Below are 21,511 nucleotides of genomic sequence, written 5' to 3' on the forward strand. Positions count from 1 at the left end.
AAGCAGTCATAACAGGGTATTATTCCAGAAGTGCTATCGAGTTTTAAATTCTCTGTGTCACTGCATAATAATTTTCCTCTACTGAGGAGGCCATAGGCAGTTTTAAACTTATGTACAGACTGGGAATTGGTAAAAGTCATGGGAATAGCAGCATGTTACTTGTACCTCTGGGAAAAGGACAAATGACACTCCAAAAAGACACATATTAATGAGCTCTCTGTGTACACAGCACCGAGACAGACCCTGAAAAGTGCTGAATCACTCAGTAGGAACTTAGAGCACTCTTTTCCCTTGGTGCTGCCTGTTTAGGAAGCACAGAAAGGCGTGGACAGAGATTTTTTTCAGAACTGTCACTGGAATTAATACTTTCCAATTAATACTGCAGTGTTGCACTGCATTACTGCAGCAGTACTCAACAGTTATGGCCATTGTGTTATGGTCTCTGTGCTTCAACAGCAAGGCTTCACCAACACTTCACGCAAGCGTTTGCTTCACCCCAAGGTGGTGGTAGGCTCTTACCTATCCACTCAACCTGGGCAGGAACTGAGTCACAGAAGGAGAAGCTTCAGGAGCTACCAAGTCTGCAGCCTCGCTGCACTCAGCAACTGGCAAAGAGAGAATCACAGTTTTCCTCAGCCTCAAACTGCATATTGCTATTGGGTAGAAATCTCTTCAGAAAAACTTCAGGAAGTTTTCTAACCCCTGGCCTGGATTAGTTTGGCTAAAAAACAAACGAGCGGGTTTATGGCATTATAATTGCAAATGTACAACCTTTAAAATTTGAATTTTTTTTTTTACTTCCTTTGAGACAAAACATATTCACAGCGGAAAACCAGCATAGTTGTAATTACTCTCAAAAACTTCACAGTCAAACAACTAGCAAAAAACTGAAAAATTAACACAAAAGAAGTGCTGTCTATGTGCAATATATCTTATAATTAGGATACAAAGAGGATACAACTTCTAACATATTTTTGAAAATGATGAAAAAATAAATCTTCCCACACTACAAATAACAGCTGTGTTATATGTGAGAAAGATAGAAATTGCACTATTTTCCCCCAATTTTCTAAATAGACCATGAAAAACAAAAGTTAATTCTCCTTTTGTTTTTAGAGACTGTTTAATAGCACTATAATGTTTTTATGCATTTCTCCAAAGCTCCACATTTTGTCAGCAGTAAAGGTGAATATTTTATGTTAATGAACCCTAAAAGTATTCATATTAATATATCAAAAAAGCTCTTGATTAATAGTCTTAACCAAGATACTTTTGTTTTTAAAAGTAAATAAAATTTCAATCACACTCTTACTAAAAGAGTAAGCAGCACTATGAAGGTGTCTTAAAAACTAACTGCATGCTCAGCTAGAATAAATAGGACTTATTTGTTGCCATAGAGGCAAAAGACTAATCCCCTGGATAGTATCTCAGGTCTCACTAAGATACTTGAGAGTGGATGGGATGTTAAAATTCCTTGGAGGAAAAAGAAAACACAGGTGATAGAATAAACACTGTCTTATATTATGTGAGAAGAGCACGGGATGTATCTGCGAATGCAAACACAGCTTAGGGATTTCAGTGCCTGCCCCATGAAGAATACCCACTGTCTGCTGAAGCCCTTTGTAACTTACATCAGCTCTAAGCTCAAACTAACTCATGGTACTAGTTTTGAGAATTGCAACCAGAAATCACATAAAGGAGAATTTCACCCCTGGACAGAGTTTTGGGGTACAACCTGAGCACTGCCAATGGCCTCCTATATAGTGGGCTAGTAAATAAGGCCCTAGAGAAGCTGGGGTTGCAAAACCCTCTCTGCTCTCAGCCTGTAAAAGATACAAGACTATTTCCATTTCCAAGGTATGAAAATTGGCTTTTCAGTTTACAATCCCATTTAATAGGCCCTAGTAAAATCCCAAAAAGACACTGCCATTATACAAAACAGAAATAAATCTGGTAAAGAGGTGATTTAATGTTTAATTGACAGCAGTGTCAGAACATTCTTCGGATACAACAAAATGTAAGACATTCTTTCACTCTGAAAGCCAAAAGTGATCATACAAATACCTTCCTCTTCCAGACTGTCCCCATTGTCAGGCCATGACACTCATCTTCAACCCAGATAAAACCTTCTGCATTCTGACAAGTCTTTTTCTGACCATTGACTGAAAGCAGCCTAGATCACCAACATCATGCAAAAGGAATCCAAGCCTCTTCCTCCTTCTAATCCCAATCTAGTCCTAAGGTAGTTTCTTAAGAGAACCACAGAATTCATTCTTAAGCAGAAACATGAATGTGTTAGCATAACATCTTTAGCAAACACAGAAATCTTTGGGATACTCTGCTGTGGAGGAAGTTGTGTGCACCAGAACTTGGGCATCTGCATCAGGGTTCTGAGTCTCAGACAGGAGACAGCCTGGACACTTCTAGCACAAAGGCCACTGTCTAAATTTGGACTGAAGCAAACTGGAAATCTCTATTAAACCTTCACTTGTCCCATCATGAGTTTCTTTTCTTGCAAAAGCCTTCCTAAGAGACACAACTGAAAAGAGAAAGAGCATATCTAACACAAGTGTTCAGTATGCGATAATTTATTCATCTCATTATTTTATTTTGTCTCTCCTAATGTTATAGCATAAGGGTAATTTCTTGACAGATGAATTACATAAACATTGATTTAAAAAAAATTCATTTCTCTCATTAAATTGCATTTATCCAATTACCCATTAAAGTGACTTGCAATGCGAATGCACATTTCTCACATGACATTCCAAAGCAATGAACTGGAAAATGACACCTTGCCAAAATGGCACATTCATACATCTGATAATGGAATTGAAAGACAAAAAAACCCAAACAAACACAACTCCCCCCCCCGCCAACCCCCCCAAAAAAGCCACCAAAAAAAACCCCCAAACAAAACAAAAATAACCCCAAAAAACCAAATCAAACCAAAGCAGAACAAACCAACAACAACAAAAAAACCACCCCAACCAAACACCAAACCCCAAAACTAGACAACCCCCCCCCCCCCCCCAAATAAACACAAAAAACCCACGGACCAAAAACCCCCCAAAACCAAATACCAAACAAATCCCCAAACTATTGCCAGCTGTTTTGCTACTGTCTCAGAATCCATGATGGTGTTTCAAACTCATTTATCTAGAATAAAGTAATTTTGTTTTTCAGCAAACGGTGGTAAATCAGAAGACTGAAAAACACTGTACTCAGGGCCAAAAAAGTAGTTTGGAACTAGAAGAGTTCTAAAGAGCAGAAACATCAGACTCATCTGAGACTCATTCAAAGGCCTCTGGAAACAATCTCCCAAATCAGTCTGTTTTGAAGGGTGCAGACAGGCCTCAACGGGCTCTGACTGTGCTGAGCATGGTGTGGGCCCAGCATTCTCACAGGAATCAAAGAACAATGAGCCAGCTCCAGGCCACAGAGCAACAAAGCTGCTGCATTAGTGCAGCTCTGTGCCCCAGTTACCGTGCAGCAGCAAGAGTCAGAACTCATTAGCCCAGGAACTGCGCTAAGCTCATTTATACACACAGTGTCTTCAAAACTAAGCTGCTAAGTCTGTGAAATGCTGAACTGTATTTGTGAATTTACTAGGTCAGACTGCATCTCTGCACTTTGTGCCACTTCTCAGCAAGAAGATTCTCCGTTGACCTCAGCCATGGTCAGAGGCAGTGCAAATTGACTCTAGAATCTAAATATTACATTGACAGCTATACCTCAGAAAAAACCCTGACCTTTTATCCCTGTGCATACAACAGGCCCACTTAAAACCTTTCTACTAATACAAAACATGTGACTACAATTACTCTTTTTTTTTTTTCTTTTTTTTTTCTTTTTTTTGGTCAGTATGGGTACTCAAAATAGTCTCTCAAAAAGACTCAGACGAAAGTGCAGTCTCTCAAAAGAGATGAGACATTTTAAATACAAAGGCTGAGTCAGCAGAGATATGGGCAGGTATTATTGTGCAGATCTCATGTGCTGTCTTTTATAGATCTTTTCACATTCCCTTGAGTGACCTAACTGTATCTGCTTTATTTTGGCACAAAAGCAGAAATTGCTCTTTGGTGCTCAGCTATATCAACAGTGAGCTAGGAATTGTTGTCATTTATGACAGTCTTCCGAGTATTGCTTAGAGTTCTGAGCGCCCCAAATCTTCATGCTACTGCACCTGTCTCCCTAGAGTTACTCTTTGTTAATACAGGGGCTATGGTTAAATAACACTTAAGAAGGTCTATCCTGTTCCAATCCTATTACAGTTGAATCTTCTCCATAACACTATTGTGTCAAATCTGCTTTGTACCTCTAGGCACATACAGGCCAGCCAGGTGATCAGGCCTATGCTCTGGATTTGAGAAGCTAAACCATCTCCCTGTTCACCTTCTCTTTATTCTCAAATCCAGAGAGGTTTTGTGAGCAGGGTGACACATATTTGCTTGATAGCCAACTGTTCAGAACATCTCTGGTGACTTTATTCACATTATCTAGGAGGTGGCTCAACCACATTACTGGAAGCAGTGCTTCATGCAGGCCATGTTGTGAGAGCAGTACAGCCACACCTTCACTATCCACACCTACCAGTTTGGCTCAGCTTGAGGTTCTCTGGTTTCCATGGCCAATGAAGCTTTCTCCTTTTACCAGTCATATCTTTCATTTGCTGGATTTGCTTGTTCATTAATTACATTTACTATGTTTCTGCCTATTCAACCCCTGAAAAACTGAGATCTGATAGTACATATGGAAAAGAGGAGTGAGGAAAGAAGACACACAATTGTATTTCTATTAAATGTGCACATTTATGAGCAATACACTCAATAAAAGGAGCAAAATCTACCATGTAACAGAAGTTCATACCATTATTCCCAACGCTATCAGGCTTACTGAGATACAATTTAGCCACAAAAGAATTGTGCCCATGGGTCCACTGAGTCATTATTTCAAGTTGGCTCTTTTTTCACATCAGTTTCAGTCAAGCAACACATGTATCACACAGTTCTGCTTCAGAGTGCTTTGGCATGATTAATTTCTGTGACACAAACTCTGCCATTGCTGCCAGGTTTGTGGTGTTCAAGTTTGTGTTGCCTGTTTGGGTAAGAGAAAGCATGAACTCCCTGTACTGCAGCACAGCTGCTCCTGAGAGGGCTCTTCCTGCAAATCAGCTTAGTATTACCATCGGACAACTACAACTCTTCTTCCTGAGCCAGCCAAGGGAAGTCCCTTCTCTGCTGCAGTAACTGCCTCTATTTCAGCCTGGCCCCATGCCAGTCCAAGTCTATAGGATCCCACGGACTACATCTTTTCCCATGTCCTCAAAACGAAGGGTTTGGAACAAGAATGCTAGACTTGCTCTTGTTTATTCAGAGAGCCTTTTCTGGTTTCTTGGACAGAACTATGGATGCTTCCCTCAAAATAACAGAAAAACTTTGGCTGGAAGGGAACTTTGGAGGTTATACTGTCAAACTTAAATACCATTCGCAATTCACAAGTCCCTGCCTATTCTGTCAGGATGACTCTTAACACTGAAATGAATTACAAAATTTGAATCTGTACTATCATGATTACAAAATATTAACTTAGCAAGAAGATCTAAAGCAGGAAGAAAACAGAACTCCGTGGAACTCGGAATAAATAACAGAATGATTTATGCAAATTATGTTAGACACAGTAGGTTGTTCCCCTTTGCCTTTGCTGCCAAACAATTAATCTTCCCTCCCAGCTCTGATGCTTCTAATGCCCAGAAGAACTGAACATTTGATTTACAAACCTTGAAAACATTGACACCTTGAAAACATTTAGCATTCTTTTGGTTATGTTAGTTTAAAATAAGTAAGTGTTTGACAGAAGCAAAGATCAAAAATAAAGACAGTGGAATATCAAGATTTTCCTAGAGTAAAAAATAATGAATAGAAGAATATCTCTCTCTAGGGAAAGAAAAGTTGTATTTCCAGAGAACGATGAAGTTCTTAAGAAAAACAGATTTCTGCTTTGTGAAATTAGAAGTAATTAATCACCTTTCTAACTAAAGGACATGCTATTTAACATAAAAGGGATTTATATTAGTACCATTACATACCCTATGACATGAATACAGCCCGTACAGATTGCAAGATTTTTTAAGGGGCTGGATGATTTGTCAGCAACTCAAGAATAGTCACTTGCTGAGCCAGCTGAAGGTAATATGAGCACTTCAGGGTCCCATGCCAGGGCATAACCTGATCACCTACAAAGATTAGAAAGGAATGTTCCTCACATGTGCAGTCCTGAGTAGCTGGCTCTCTGTAGCATAGACCTTGATACTTGTTTTTTTAACCTTTTCCTTGAGCAGAAGCTTATTACTGTTTCTAGACTAAGTGTATAGCAGAACTGATTCTGTATACTAAATCTTGTCTTCTTATCTTTTTACTGTTATAGGATTCTTTGGTGAAAAAGAATAAAGTCATCTGCATATTATATTTTAATATGGAGATGACTTCCAAGGTAATTTCATTTACATTAAATATTTTATTTCCAATTTATTTTCATGATCCACCAGGCACTGCAAATGAGAATGTAATACAAAATAAAAATGCATAGCTTTACACTGAGGCAAATAAGCTCAGCATCATAAGATTATTCAAATTTATGAAAAATATGGAAAACTTCCTTGATTATAACTTGCAAGTATGTATTTTTGCACTATTTAATTGATTGTATTTACTAGATAACATGATTTAAAAGCCACACTTCAATGCTGTAGGCGTCACTGATAATATTTTAAAGGTTTCAATAATACATAAACAAGATTATAAACACTCCTCAGACCAAATCACATAATTCAGTAACAACGTAAAGTAAACAGCCCTCCTACTCCCCAGAGCCTCCATATTGCCACTGGCAACCCCCAATGAAAATCCAGCTACTCAAAGTCACGGGGGTGAGCTGAAGGGCCAGCTTTGCAATCAGTCCAGGAAGCTCAGATTTTTACAGATACAAGGAAAAAAAAAGAAAAAAAAGAAAAAAAAAAAGTACTTCACCTGCCACTTTCTCTTTTTACTCTGACTTAAGACAAGTTCCTCCTTTGGCAGTGTAGGCTAGCATGGGATGGAAAACATTCCAAGACACACCTTGGCATATGTAGGTCAAAATAAACTCCTTAGCATTATTTTAACACTTGTGAAGCTCTATGAGAAAATTTTTATCAATAGCCTGTCTATAGAAAGGCTTTAATAAACAGATAAGTATACACATATTTAAGCTCACACACAAAACCACTACATACAAACTCATACATTAGGACTGCATACAAACTGTGTTTGAACCTGAGCTCTTATACACCATACAAATAAAAAGGTGGTATTTATATCCTGCCTTTGGAATGATGTGAACAAAAGAGAGAGCCTAGAGTGGGCTTCATTGAAAGAAGATGTGAAAGTGACAGCAAAGACATTTGCTTTGTTCATTACGTCTTGAGGTACATCTCTTTCACTACAGGATCCTGGGATAAAGCAAAGATAAAAGTGAGCAGAACCACCTAAAGAATGACACTTCAAGTATGCAAAGGAGGGTTTTTTTTTGTTTGTTTTTTGTTTTTTTTCACTTGATCTCTGTGTAGGTTTTCCCCATGGGGCAAGAATGGTCTTCCAGTAGAGATGCAAACATCATATCCCCTCCCACAGAAATAAAACTTCAGAACCTTACCTGTTTTCACAGAGAGCAAGATCCTATACCTCCCCTCATGGGACCCCTCATTTCTGTCACCGCATTGCAGTAGTGGAGCTATATTCTCTTCTTTTTCATTAATCCAAATGGAAGTGGCAGCCTACTTTGAAGAAGAGAAACAGATTTAGCTGGTCTATACTTGGATACTTTAAGTGGAGGAGCTACACTTGAATTAGGGATACAAAACCCTCACCCAGTTCTGTTGTGGGGCTAATCCATCACCTGTAGGCTGTTCTCACTTATGATAAGAAATTATGTTGAGAAACACCATGGACTTCTGGAGTAGGCAGGTGACTACCTGTCTTGCCTTTTTGTTATAGCAATATCCTCCAGCCGGACCACTGACGGCCACTGATGGGTCTATTTGTCTAATGGAATATTAATTCATAGAATCATAGAATATCCTGAGTTGGGAGGGACCCACAAGGATCAGCAAAGTCCAAATCCTTAGAGTAATTAGCTGCTTATTAATACTTTTGATTGGATTAACTAAGCACATTACCATCAATCTACCTTTCTTCTCAGCTCCACTGCACGTGAACTTCTCAGATGCCATTTCTTTGGCTTCCACACACCCCTTAATGTCCCAGTATTTTCCCTTTTGAAACAGAAACCACCTCTTCCCCAAGATCATGTTGGACACACCATGTTTACCAGCATTACATTAATGTCAGGTGTGGCTATGTTCTACTCCTTTTCTTAGTTCTTAGGACACGCCCTCCCCATGTAGAGCAAGCTCTCAGTGTCAAGAACACTCTGCTACCTTATATTCTTCTGGTAATGTCCACTCAACACCTACATTATGGCTTACAGTTAGATTTTATAAAAATGTAATTAAAGACAGTTGAATCAATTTAGTAAAGTAAATGTGGGTTTAAGCAATTAAAGTTTTGTTTGGGTCATGTTTACCCACCTGAGCACAAAAAATTCCCTAACTGTACTTGCTACTTCTTCTCACTTGTCTCTTCCCTGCATCCCCACCCTACTCAGCTCCATCCCACAGTCCAAATACCTTTCCATTAATAAAACATTTTGTTCTAAATGTACCAGCATGCAAAAGGTTCACAGGCTGTTTTTCTAAATTAACATTAATGCCATTTTAGTAACCAGTCATGAGTAAAGCAAACAGGTTCTTGAAATAAGATATCTTCTTTACAACATTAGGCTCAACACCTCACTACTTCAGTTAATGTGTTGTGATAGGTGTTGTAGGTTCATATTACTATCTTCCTGTACATCTGCAGTGAAGTCTCACACTGCTGTGTAATTGGACCTTCACAACATCACCTTTCACCTACTGGCAATGGATAATGGCACTGCATGTAAAAAACCTTACTACAAAGAACATAGTAGCCTGATAAATTCAGAAAGATAAAGAATGACTTTGTAAATGGAAGTCAGTGGAAATTTCACCACTAAAAAATGAATTTGAAATTGCAGTAGCGACATACATAGCAAGAAGTTTGAGAAAAAAGCATCAGAATTTAAAGTCTTTTGCCAAGATGAAGATTTGATGGTAGTTGGATCTTAGACTCCACAGGCAAGTACGTTCCAACCAGGTAACATAATTTGAGGGCTACAAGCCTATGGCCAGAGAATTTACAGAGGTAAATCAGTAAAGTTTACTGAAACCAAAAGAATTACAGTTTGCATGATCCAGGTCTACGTGCCATTCAACATGTAGACCATCCAGCTATCTTGGAGCCAGTATAGGAGCTGTGTTTATGAATTTCACACAGGAAACAAAAAAGCAACAAAGGGCAGATTCTGTTGCTGGCATTGCTCCATTCAGCTATTTCTCACTCATACTGCTGTAGCAGCTAAGATCAGAAGAACTCTACCATCACAATAAAAGACAGGCTCCCCCTCCCAGCAAAGGAACACATCCTGTAAGTCAGCATAGAGGACCACACATGAATGGCCAAGGAGTACTAGGAAACGGTACCATCCTACTGATTACGGTGCACCAGTCCTCACCATGGGCTAATTATTTTTTTGTGGCCAAGAGTTAATGGTGGTGTGTGAACAAGAAAGAAGAACATAGAAGAAAGTACACAAGGGCTTATTATAAAATGCAACATATGGGCAAATGAAGTCAGCATCTTAACTGATGAGAAACAATAACTTTAATCCTGATATGGAAAGTCAGATGTCAGACAGACAGGCATCTGTCAGCTTGTGGAGCTGGGACCCACTCATGCTCTAAATTCCAGTCTGTCATTTGTGACTGTATAATATTCAGAACTTGGCACCCTGCCTCCATTCCACACAAAGCAAGGGAATGAAAGCTGAAGGCCCTCAAAAATGCAGGAACTTCTGCATGTGTAGTGTTAAAAGATTCTGCCTAAAGATCTTTTTAGCTTTTTTTAAACTTGCTATTTTGAATGTTAGCCTTCCTGGACTTAGCCTTAAATTTGACTAGCTTGACTAATGAGATGAAAATAGGAGCAGTTTCGAAGTTCCGAGTCATCTGAATTATCACAAACGGATGATAACCTTTCAACGTAACTGATCTTCCATAGCCACAAACCAGAAAACTTTCCATTGGAATGACAGTGCACTTCCCTGGCAAAGTGGTCTCTCCCCATAATCTACAGGATACACTATCATGACCACCACACCTACAAGATACTTAAATTGTAAGGTGAATTACTACTACCTGCTCCCCAGAGGAAGACAATAGCTTATACCTGCCAGATGGAACTGGCAGCTGGCAACTCAATGCACTACAGAGACTTTATGTAAATAGGCTCTTAACAAATGGGTATTCCGACTTCCTGTTCCCACTCCATTGAAGTCTAACACCACTGACTCCCACTCTCCAGCTTGGGTGGCTCTTGGACTTAGCCTTTGTTCCTGCCTAATTCAGACTACTTCATACACACACACACACACACACACACACACACACTTTTTATTATTTACGTATTTTATCACAGTAAATATTAATTATATGTATTTAATCAAAGACATTGCTTCCAGTTTGCTTGCAAACAGACTTGCTTTGGCTGCCTCACGTCAAACAAAAGAAGTCACATGTTTCTGTGTCACAGACCTTATTCTTTTGATTACCAAATACATTTCCCAGCCTCTCATGAAGGGGGACAAGATTAATAGTACAGCAAGTACATATACTGCTGCTCTGAATGTTCAGTACTGCCAAGTGTTTTCTCAAGTTAGGCTGCACCTAAACAAGAGTTAGCATGCCTAACTACTTCAAATTAATGAAGTAATTACACTCACAGTTTGAAAAGTTTAGCAAAAAATTGGCTTTTACTTGTCATTAAGCACAACCATGAATGAACCTTACCAGTCCAATAATTCTTTTCTATAGAAATTTCTGAAAATATTATAGTGAAATACACAGGAAAAAAAATAATAAAAAACAACCAACCAAAACAAACAAAACCCCTAGGGGCTATGTAAACAAATAGCAAAATGAACTATCTCTTGAAAGTGTTCTGCTCCAGTAGGAGGGAAAGTCATACCTGTGGAAAACAGGAGCAAATCTAATGGAAGCATTACAGCTGGCAGAAAATGCTCATTGCACAATGCCTTAAAAATACACAACTTAAAAAAAGAAGTATTCAAATACATTATTTACAGTCATGCAGTAAAAGCTAATCAGACAAGATAAGAAGAAACTTCATTATCTATCTCAAGAGAGTAATGAAATAGTGTTTTAGACCAACTCCTCTCAGATCTGTCCACATCCTACTCACATCATTAAGCACCAAAGATTAATGAATAAAACATAGAACATTTTATTACTAGAAGTCACTTACCTAATATAGGCTATTGAGTATGCCAAGAGTCTATAATTGATAGTTTTTCACTGAAAAGTGAAATAGGCTTAGAGAGAAATTGAAATAATTTGCTTCATGAAAACAGCAACCTTAAGCTGTATTCTTTCACCTTGTAAAACAAAGGGTGAGGGTTTAGAAATGCTAGCACTAACTGATAAATCTAAGACTTTGTCTCTATACTAGGAAGTCCCATTTCTTATGGGTTTTTGGGTATGTGGGTGTGCTTACCCTAGGCAGAAGTATCTTCCAGAGGCTGGGAAAAACTCTCAGGTGTGAGATCTCATGCTACAAGTTATTCCCCCGGAATTACTTGCAGAGAAAGAACATGACAGAGTTCTAGCCTTCGATCAGTTCTAGTTTACTGAAATATGTAATTTTGAAGTGAGTACTATCATCTTATTTGCTGCCTTGCCTCTTTACTACAGCCAGACTGACACTAGCTGTAAGGGATCCCTAAGCAAGTGGCCTGGGACTGAAAAAGCTTCCTACAGGGCAAGCTCTATCAATTACAGCTCTTTAAACAAACAATACTAGCTATTGTTTACCTATTTTTTGCAGGTGCTTTCAGTTTTTAAATTCTTTTAAATGCAGCTAAGTGAAGTCTCTCCATTTTTTTTCCTGGAATGACAGAGTATGTAAAAGCTTCTCAAGGCCACAGAACCTTTCATATGTTAAATACACTCGAGCGTTATTTATTTATAACTGACGATACAAAGTTCACTAGAGAGGACTCAGTTCTTCAATTTGCCAACAGGATGACTAATTAGCAAGGAAGTGCTGGCCAGAGCATGGCAGCCATTTAGCTATGCACTAACCAGACAGAACACACTAGCTGAATCCACAGGGATGATCACAATTCTCAGTGGAAGATGGGAGGCTACTGAAGCAGAGGTGGGAGAGAGTTCAGGGAGACAAAGGAAACAAATCTTCAGGAATTTAGGCACAGTGTATCCTGCTGCTCCTTGGGCAATTTGTTTTCTTTCCTAATGCGGAAAATTCACAAAATTGTTTTATTAGAGAGTGTGAACTAAGAAGACTAGTTCAGACATGGAAGCTGGGATAAGCAGCTATTGGTGACGGCTGATTTCATAAGAATATTCTAGGTTGATTTTGGGAAGCTGCCAAGTCATTCAGAGAAATGTACCATCCATCAGGACAACTTATTAAATCCATTGCTATTTTTGTTCATCTATTCTTCAAGCCTAAGGATCCTAATTCATGGCCAATAGAGGTTTTTGCTTCTTAAAGAAACAAAACTGTAGAGCTTCTGACTAGAAATTTCTGCTATTCAGATAGCTCTTTTAATATCATTAATTTTGCTCCAGCTGTTTTACTAAATGCAATTGTAGGCTACAGACCGTTTTTGCTAAACAATTCAGGTATCGTGAAAAGGGCAGGCAGTACATTGGCAGGAAAGTACCTTCTCTTTCTTATTTTTTCCTGCTAATTTCAGTGGCATGTATGATGGCATGGGCTGGGAATGGCTGCCTAAGCCTCATTCTCTTGTTGCCACACTAGTAAGAATGTATATGAATCAAAGATAATTGAAATAATACTGATCCTGGTTTGTTGTAGTCTCTATCTGTAGTGTGGTACTATTTGAGCTCCATCTGTTGCTCTCCTTCTGGAAAGTATGACTTACTTTATTGAGGAATATTTATTTAACCTAAAGGTATTTAACCTTTCAAGGCTTATTTCTCATGGTCTTCCAAGAATACACATTATAACTCTTACAGGAGCACAAATAAATGTTGACTCTTTTCTTCTGGGCATCTCATGCCATAGGAACCAAATCCACTCTTTACTGTGTTGGTGCTCAGGGACGTGACAGAAGACATCACTTAAATTCTAAATATCTCTACAGTTTATGCAATATCTAATAACCAGATGAAAAATCTTGCTCTGAGAAGTTTGCTTCACTCTCAGCTTTGATTACACTCTAAGGGATCAATTTACCTGAATCAGACCTGCCAAAATCTTCTGTAAGACCTCCAGAATCCAAGCAATGCTGTAACAAATCCCAGACTACTAGGCCACACCACTGATCCAAAGGCCGAATGCTATTTGAGTTACTCCTCAGTGAGGCAGATCAAATCAGCTGAGAACAATGAGAACAAGCTTTTGACCTACATTTTACCATAGCAATTTAAAACCAAACTTTACTTCAGCTTTAGCTGTGTCTGAACCAGACATGCTTCACCTGGCTCAATTTCTTTGTGTCTTATATTCTGGATAATTACACTCTTCTGAATGCCTCTCAAACAAATGGCTGCCTTCTATTTGTCAGTATCACCAACTATTTAGAAAACGTTCTAAGATTATGTAAGAATGCACAGTTATAATAACAGGTGTCTACTGCCATAGAAGCACTGTTAAAATAAATAAAGAAAGAAAGAATAAAAGAAACACTTCCTCATTGAGAATAACCAACTCAACTACACCTTACTTTACTGCAGATTCAACTAGTTATAAGTGGAACACCAACGCAGACAATGCAGTAGTTCATGTTTGGATAGCTGAGACATTCTTCACCTTCTCTTCTCTCCCCCTCTTCCCAAAACATCTGATCTGTTTCTCCACTAGTGGTTAGTGAAATTTGGCTGATAAATGCAAATGTCTGGATGTTGATTCTTTGAACTTCCTGTAATCAGAAAAATGATCAGCTGTTCATGTGTCGACTTTATATTCCAGAAAACAAACAGTAAAACCTGCTCATCACCCTCTTTGCCCTATATTTACTCAAGGTACATTTTTAAACACAGCCTGCTGGTGGGAACACCTTTTCCAACTGGCTAGCAAGGTGCACAGTTCACTCATCATGCACTGAAAAAATATTATCTAAGCAATAAAAACTTTAAATTCTAAATGCATAAGTTTTCAATCAAAAATTTTACACTTTCTTGGACTTTTAAACACGGTATTTTTAATGCCATCCTGAGAATTCTCTACCTCTTTTCAATGCAGTAAATTAAAACAAAATAACTTTTCCTCTCTTGTTGGAGAATGGGCTTTTGCTTATTAATCAATTGAAACTCATTTATTAATGAGAAATATACAATTGAATGGACAGCTGTATGCCAGAATGATCAACATGAATAACAGGGACACCAACAGAATGAGGTTAAACCCTTTTAAGCCTTCAATTATTATACTTTTTCATACCAAAAAGTCACAGCCTATTAGCAGTAAAACAGATGCCTTCACAACAAATTCAGATAAAAAACTGTGAATGGAAATAAACCCGGAAAACCATAGCACTGATTTTGGCACAGGTGAAGGAGGATTTAAAATGTCGTACTCAGCTGTGATACAGGAAGTGAAAAATACAGGCCTAATCTAATGGTTCCTTTAAGGAGATGTCACTTATTCTTTCATATTAATACTTTACACTCAGCTTCCCATTTCACTGTTAATGACAGGTCATATATTTGCAGTTCTTTTAGAAATTAGGAGATAAGACACTGAATTCTCTTCTTCTGTAATTGTTTCATTGCTGCTCCTGCTTATCACCTTTGGACGGGTTTCTTTCTGTCAAACAGCAGAGTCACTGTGTTTGAATGAATCAGGACAGCAAAACAGCTGTGACTGCACTAATGCAAAGGTATTTATGGAAACAAAATGCACAGTAAAAACCTGCATTTATTTTCCAAGCAGGACTCATTAATTGGTGACATTCTTTTAATACAATGATTTATGATATGCAGTAGAATTTAAATTTAGTTTAGCTGCAGTCTCAACAAGAAGTCAATTAGGACAGTCTGGAGTGAGGGTAAATGTGATTCTTGCCAAGAGAAAGGATTTTTTATTTTCTCTTTTTAAAAGGCTGATACAAGCAGAAAGACTCCAACTGACTTCTGTGTGGTCTGTCTCATAGCCCTTGCCTTTATTTAGAACTCCTGTTTTTATTACTTCTGGTTTGTATGGCTTTAATTTCTTTTGCCTTTGCCTTACCAACTTTCCTTACCAACCAATTGCTACATTCTTTTTTGCCCTGTTTCTTTTTCTCCTAGAAACAAAGCTGATACTTGTCTTTTTGTTGTTTCCTGTACACCCTTACAATATACCAAACATGCAGCTTTAAAACAACAAAGCAGATTAAAACCTGGTGAGCCATTCATATGCCCTTTCACCTACCCACACTGTTGGCTTTTCTGTCATCTTTCCCAAAAATGACATTTAAAATATTCATTTCAATTTTCATTACGTTTCAGATCAGAAAGCATTGTCATATCATTTGTAGCAACAGTCACACTGGCAAATTTAAATCAAATTAGGTGTTACTTTCTCTAAAAGATCTGATATCAAGCTGTCCTAAGTTTCATCAATGACACAACATGGATCCCATAGCCTCTACATGAATTGTGCTCAGGTGATCCCAGCAGGAAAATCTGCTGCTTTCTGCAGATTAGTCTAAACATCTGCTTCGTGTAAAACCATATATCATGATCAGATTTAAATGCATGATCAGAGATATCAGGAAGAAATATAAGAAAAATGTTCTCTGATCAGTAGAAGACAATAGTCCCTCTTATCTAACATTCCTCTTCAGCTTACAGTTACCTGTGGACTGGGAGGAAAAAGTCCTGATGCTATAGGAGATCAACAGAAACATCCAAACGACAAGATCATGAAGAAGGATGGTGGTCAGTATAAACATACAATACTGTATGAGCACTTGTACCTCTGGGAATATATTTTAATCTTGCAAGGGAAACTCCTTGGGCAGAAGAGTGCACAAGCAGGTACTGAATTACAAAGTGCTGGAAGCTGTGTGCCAAGGTAAACGGAAGTAAGGAATTTGACAGTCCATTTAAAGCCAAAAAAGTTTATTCACAGTGAAACAGTAGCAATATCCTTCTATTGCTAGAAGGATAATATGCTTCTATCCTTCTATCCATCCCTGCCTGTCCAGTGGCTTCAATGTTCTCAGTATCTCTTTTCTTACCCAACTGCCATTTTCAGTATTATAGCTTCAGGAAACTTTGTCCCACATTAACCACAAACAGCTGTTGTCTCACACAATTGACAGTAATTGCTACTTGCAAGAATATAGTCACACATCAATTTTTTACTAATTATTGTATTTTCAGTACCAGATTATAATTTTTTGTGCTTTTCTTTGGACAATTTATTCCTTGCATTGTACTTTCCAGTTTGCTGAAATGTTAATAATCCATCCTGTTAGCTTTTCTGTGATAAATTCTACATAGTCATGAGTATACCTACACCTCCCTAGCAGCTTTTAAACTTGTCCAGCAGCTTTAGTCTCACTTAAAAAAAAGGGAAGCATCTCAAAAAATACTAAGTACTAACACATCATGTGAAAATAAGACTCTGGTAGAGTGCGATAACCACGTGAAAAGTTCAGATACTCAACTGTGCTAGATAAACTCACAAGAGAGATACCAGGAAGCAGGCTTCACTATTTTTGATGTTCCCGAAACTAGTTGCTTTTACTTCTACTGTCTGAAGCGATATGAGTGTGTCCACACTGATATCCTGTTACTTGACTAAGCATCTAAGTGTGAATCCCATTTAAAAATATTGATTAATGCTCTCCAGTAAATTATTGTTGCTGGTTAGCTTCATGGCATTACTATCCAAAACACAGTGCTGACTTTTGATTTGAGAAAAGGCTTCCTTCTCCACACATCCACTTGCAAAGCTCTCGAATTTCTAAAATTGTTTGTTTTGACTTGAAACACTATTTATGGTCAGGACTCAAAGCTGGGTTTTGCTTTTTTCTTTCAGGCTTTTAGTGTCGTGCCAAACTAATATTTAACTCAGTCTTAAACTGTATCATCGGTACCAAGAAGCATACAGAACTGCAAAAAGAAGAGGTTTATTTTATCACAGTAAGTTAAAGGTATTTTTAAAGCCTCAAAAAGCCTTGTTGGGGAACTCATCTTCTGATGCGACGAACTTCAAACCCTTTCACTCTGTTGATTGCAAAGGTGCTCTCTGGAAGGTTTGACAAGATGTTCCATAGAATCTGTCACAGAATAGGTCAGGTTGGAAGGGACCAGAGCGGGTCATCTGGTCCAACCTCCTGCTCAAGCAAGGACAGCCCAGAGAACACGGCACAGGATTGTGTCCGGGCGGTTCTGGAATATCTCCAGTGACGGAGGCTCCACAATCTCTCCGAGCAATCTGTTCCAGTGCTTGGTCACCCACACAGTAAAGAAGTTCTTCCTCATGTTCAGGTGGAACTTTCCGTGCAACAGTTTCTGCCCATTGCCTCTTGTCCTATTACCTGGCACCGTCGAAAACAGCCTAGCACCATCCTCTTAGACCGGTAGACATTTATACGCACCAACGATGTTTCCCACAACCTAGGCGTTTAACTGGACGCGGAGCGCAGTTTAAGGCACAGGACGGGATGCTTTAGGCGCAGTCGCCATGTAAACGCCACCCTCCCGCCCACGAAGCTCACCCCCCACGACCACCCCGACCTCTCCTCCCTCAGCGCCGCGGGCGGCCCCGCTGCCTGGCGGCGCGCGCGCGCGTGCACGAACCCTCGCGAGAGGCCGCCGCTCGCGCCCGCGTTTGCCACGTTCAAAAGGGGCCGGCGGCGGCGGGGGACGCGGCGGGCGCGCGCAGCCGGTGGGTCGTCGCCCCGCCCCCTCGCGGCGTCTCCGCCAATCGGAGGCGAGCGGCGCCAGGCCTCGCTGGCGCGATTGGCTGGCGGTGGGCGCGGGGGCGGGGCCGCGGGGCGCTCGGGGTCGCGCCGCCGGCGCCTCGGCGCGCTCCCGCCGCACGCAGGGCTCGGGTGGGTGGTGGAGGCTTCCGACGCGCTCCCGCTCCGCCCCCCTGCGCTGCCCGACGGGAGGTGCGATGGCTTCCCGCAAGAGCTCCAGAGCCACCGGCGGCAGCCCCAGCCCCGGCTCCAAGAGAGGTGAGCGGCGCCGCTCCTGCGAGGGCGAGGCAGGATCTCTGCGGGGAAGGGGCGGGGGCTCCAGCGGCGGCCGGAGCCGGGGGAAGGGAAGGGGCCGATGCTGCCCCTCCCTGCGATGCGGGGCAGCCGCCAGGCAACGCGCTGGGATGCTGCGCCTTCACCCCGCCTCTGCTCCCTTCGCTCTCCGGCCCCTCTGGTTCCTCCCGCGCCGCGGGAGCTGGGGAGGGGGACGCAGAGATAGATGGCCGTGATGTGTCCCTCGCGTTTCCGCCGTTCCCTATCCAGGGAGTTCACGTGGAGGAGAAAGTTGTCGGGCCTGGGCGGCGGGGAAGCCCCTCGAAAACTCCCTAGAAGGGATGAGTGCCGGGCAGGCCTCAGCATCTGTGGGTATCCCCGAGATCTCTTCCTCCGGGAGATGAGGAAGAACTGGGATGCCCCAATCTCAAATCTTTCATATTCTCGTATTCAAGCTTGGATGTTGAATATCTCCTCAGACTGACCTGGTTAGGTCAATATTATTAGATCTGTTACAGATGGAACACCTAAGCTGATGGTTTCTGTGACTATCGAGGCGAGGAGGAGGAGTCGCAGAAAAATGCAGGCAGGAGGTTTCTTTGAGGCAGTGATCCCCCACCCCGCCAAAGAACCCCTTGACAGACCTGACTGTTCACAGACCGCTGCGTGTGGAGAGTTTATGCAGGGAAAGTTTTGTGTGCGTTGGCATTTCTCAGCACAGCAGTACGTGCCTGAAAGAGGGGAAAAAAGTGTCTGCACTTCTGGAGTCACTGTGCAGCCGTGCACAGTGTGCTGGAGAAAGGAGGTTTTTTGCCACACACTGAGCGTTTACGTGTTGCAGCTTCTTTGGATTTGAGCTTGGTGTGCGCAGAGCTCCAGTGATAAAATGTAGTGATGATACAGAAATAATATCTGTTGTCCCTCTTTTGAATATAACAACAGTAGCAAAAACGGTGTTCTTTAAAGGCTGAACCTTATAGGATTAGTTTACCTATCACATGATGAATTAAAAGATTCAAATATACTTAAGCTTAAAAGAGTTTAGAGCTAATATTGCAATGTTTGTAGAAGTGTTTTTTTAATTTTTTTTTTTTAATCCTTTTTTCAATTGCTGACCTATGCTGTGCAGTCTGTGTTAATTATAGTTTTTGCTTGGACTGGACGTGCTGTGATGATCACCCAGTATTAAGCTTGCTGAATACAGATTTACAATTTTAATGCCTTAAAAACATGCATCCCTGTTGTAATTTTGAATACTGAATATGGTAGTTAATATTTTAAATATCACTTTACATGCTTGTCAACATCTGAAAAAAAATTTATCATTAAACTGAGTCTCTGACTGAGTTAAAAAAAAAAAACATTCCATGGGTTTTTATTTGTAGTCTGAGTAAAATTTTCTCTCTTTGTATTAAAATATGTCTTTGAGGGGATGAAGCAGTATGGGTAATGTGTTAGGCACTCTACTGACGTGTAACCTCTTAAATTTGTTAGTATACGACACTCCTAGTTGGGATCTCTTAGACAACCAGAGCAATTACAGCGTGAAGCTGATGCTGTTTTCATAGCTGCAGCTGCAGCAAGAGGTAAGGGATGGTAACTCCTGTGAGCATAAAGGAACAGCTGGAGGAGCAGAGCACTCACAGCAGCCAGTAAGCTTTCCACGGTCTAGGGATGTGAAAATGAGATGAGGAAATGATTTGGAGATGGCAAGTAATTGAGACCTGTGACGTATGAAAATCTCAAGTCTGAGGCAGTTTTTTGCTTGATAGAAGTGTTCACTTTCACAGCAGTTCTTGAGAAAGGATGTGGCTTCTTGCCAAGGCCTTGCTCACAGCTCAAACCACTGAGGCTAACAGCTTATTTCAAAATCTGTGCACTCAAGACAATGCCAGCATCAGTAATGTGCTTTCAGGTTTCTCTATCAGAAAATATTTACAGTAATCTACAACTAGATTGAGTCCAAAGTAGTTCTAACTGTAGTTTATATAGGTGTTTTCAGGTACACTGTATTGTCAGAAGTGGAACTAAAAATCTTCTAGAAATAGAACTCTAGCTTTTACTTTCAGAAGTCATATACTAGAAGCTGTCGAATCAGTCCTAATTAAAAAAAAAAAAAAAAACAAAACTTTATTTTAGCTTTGTAGGGCAACTTATTCTTTGAAAATAACATTTACAGGGTTGTATGACTATACCAATTATTTTATTTAGAATACAGAAGTGAAAACCAAGGAAAAATTTGACAGTTTGGGGATACTGGGAGAGGGAAACGTGTTCGTTATTATCTTTACTGGAAAGTTTGGCTCCTTGTTACTAGCCTGCAGAATCCATTGTAAAGATATGGCCTCTCAAAAGGAAGAATATCAGTTTTAAAAATTAAAAGAAGTAATAGATACTTGCTGCGTTGTTACTTGAAGCATCATTAGACGAGGGACAGTTTTGTTACAGAAACAAATGCATAACATAACACCTGGTCATGAATCAACTCCCTCAAATTTCATGAGATATGAAATGTGGAAAAGTCTTGGTCATTGGCAGGTTCCTGTGGAGAAGCCTTCCAGCAAGACTGAGGATCAGCAGCCCATCTAACTTTTCAAATATGGATGGCTGAAAAAATATGGATTACTTTGTAAGCTCTGCTTACCTATAGAAGTCCAGATCATCAGACAACTATCATATGCTGCTGTGTGGGTGTGTTGGGTCTTACAGTATGTAAGTGAGGACTTACTTAAACATAAGTTTTATTGAAGATAAGTTGTGCAATAATTGTTTTCTTTGCATCTCTAATGTTGAGTGGGAGAGTTCTCCATTAAGCTGAGCACCATACAAACCACACATTTCCAACACAAGGCATCATCTGTATTTACAGACAGCTGTGCTTTATTTAAAAAAAAACTCATAGTCCTGTCTCAGTTCTGAGGCTGTGTTCCTTTCAGTCCCTATGATGTCAAAGAACTCTAAAATTGCTTTGGTAAATTTTCTTTAATCTCTACAATAATGACTGAGAATCTTCTGACATCCCCTACTTTTCTCTGCAAGATCCCAGGAGATGGCAGTTTTCTCATTTTGCTGTTTTAACCAT

General features: G+C 40.0%; 1 protein-coding gene across 1 annotated transcript in view; it reads left to right on the plus strand.

Moving 5' to 3' along the window:
• Positions 1 to 18,282: 18,282 nt before the first annotated feature.
• Positions 18,283 to 21,511, plus strand: part of LOC136287978 (aspartyl/asparaginyl beta-hydroxylase-like) — a 112,143-nt gene continuing 108,914 nt past the window's right edge. Inside the window, exon 1 of the mRNA XM_066180641.1 lies at positions 18,283 to 18,414. Within this exon, the coding sequence (XP_066036738.1) occupies positions 18,354 to 18,414 (61 nt within the window). The 5' untranslated portion in view covers positions 18,283 to 18,353. The remainder of the gene's footprint in view (positions 18,415 to 21,511) is intronic.

Source organism: Chamaea fasciata, unplaced genomic scaffold, assembly GCF_029207755.1.
Source record: "Chamaea fasciata isolate MVZ Bird 193981 ecotype frontalis unplaced genomic scaffold, bChaFas1.0.hap1 SCAF_1, whole genome shotgun sequence".
NCBI classification, from domain to species: domain Eukaryota; kingdom Metazoa; phylum Chordata; class Aves; order Passeriformes; family Sylviidae; genus Chamaea; species Chamaea fasciata.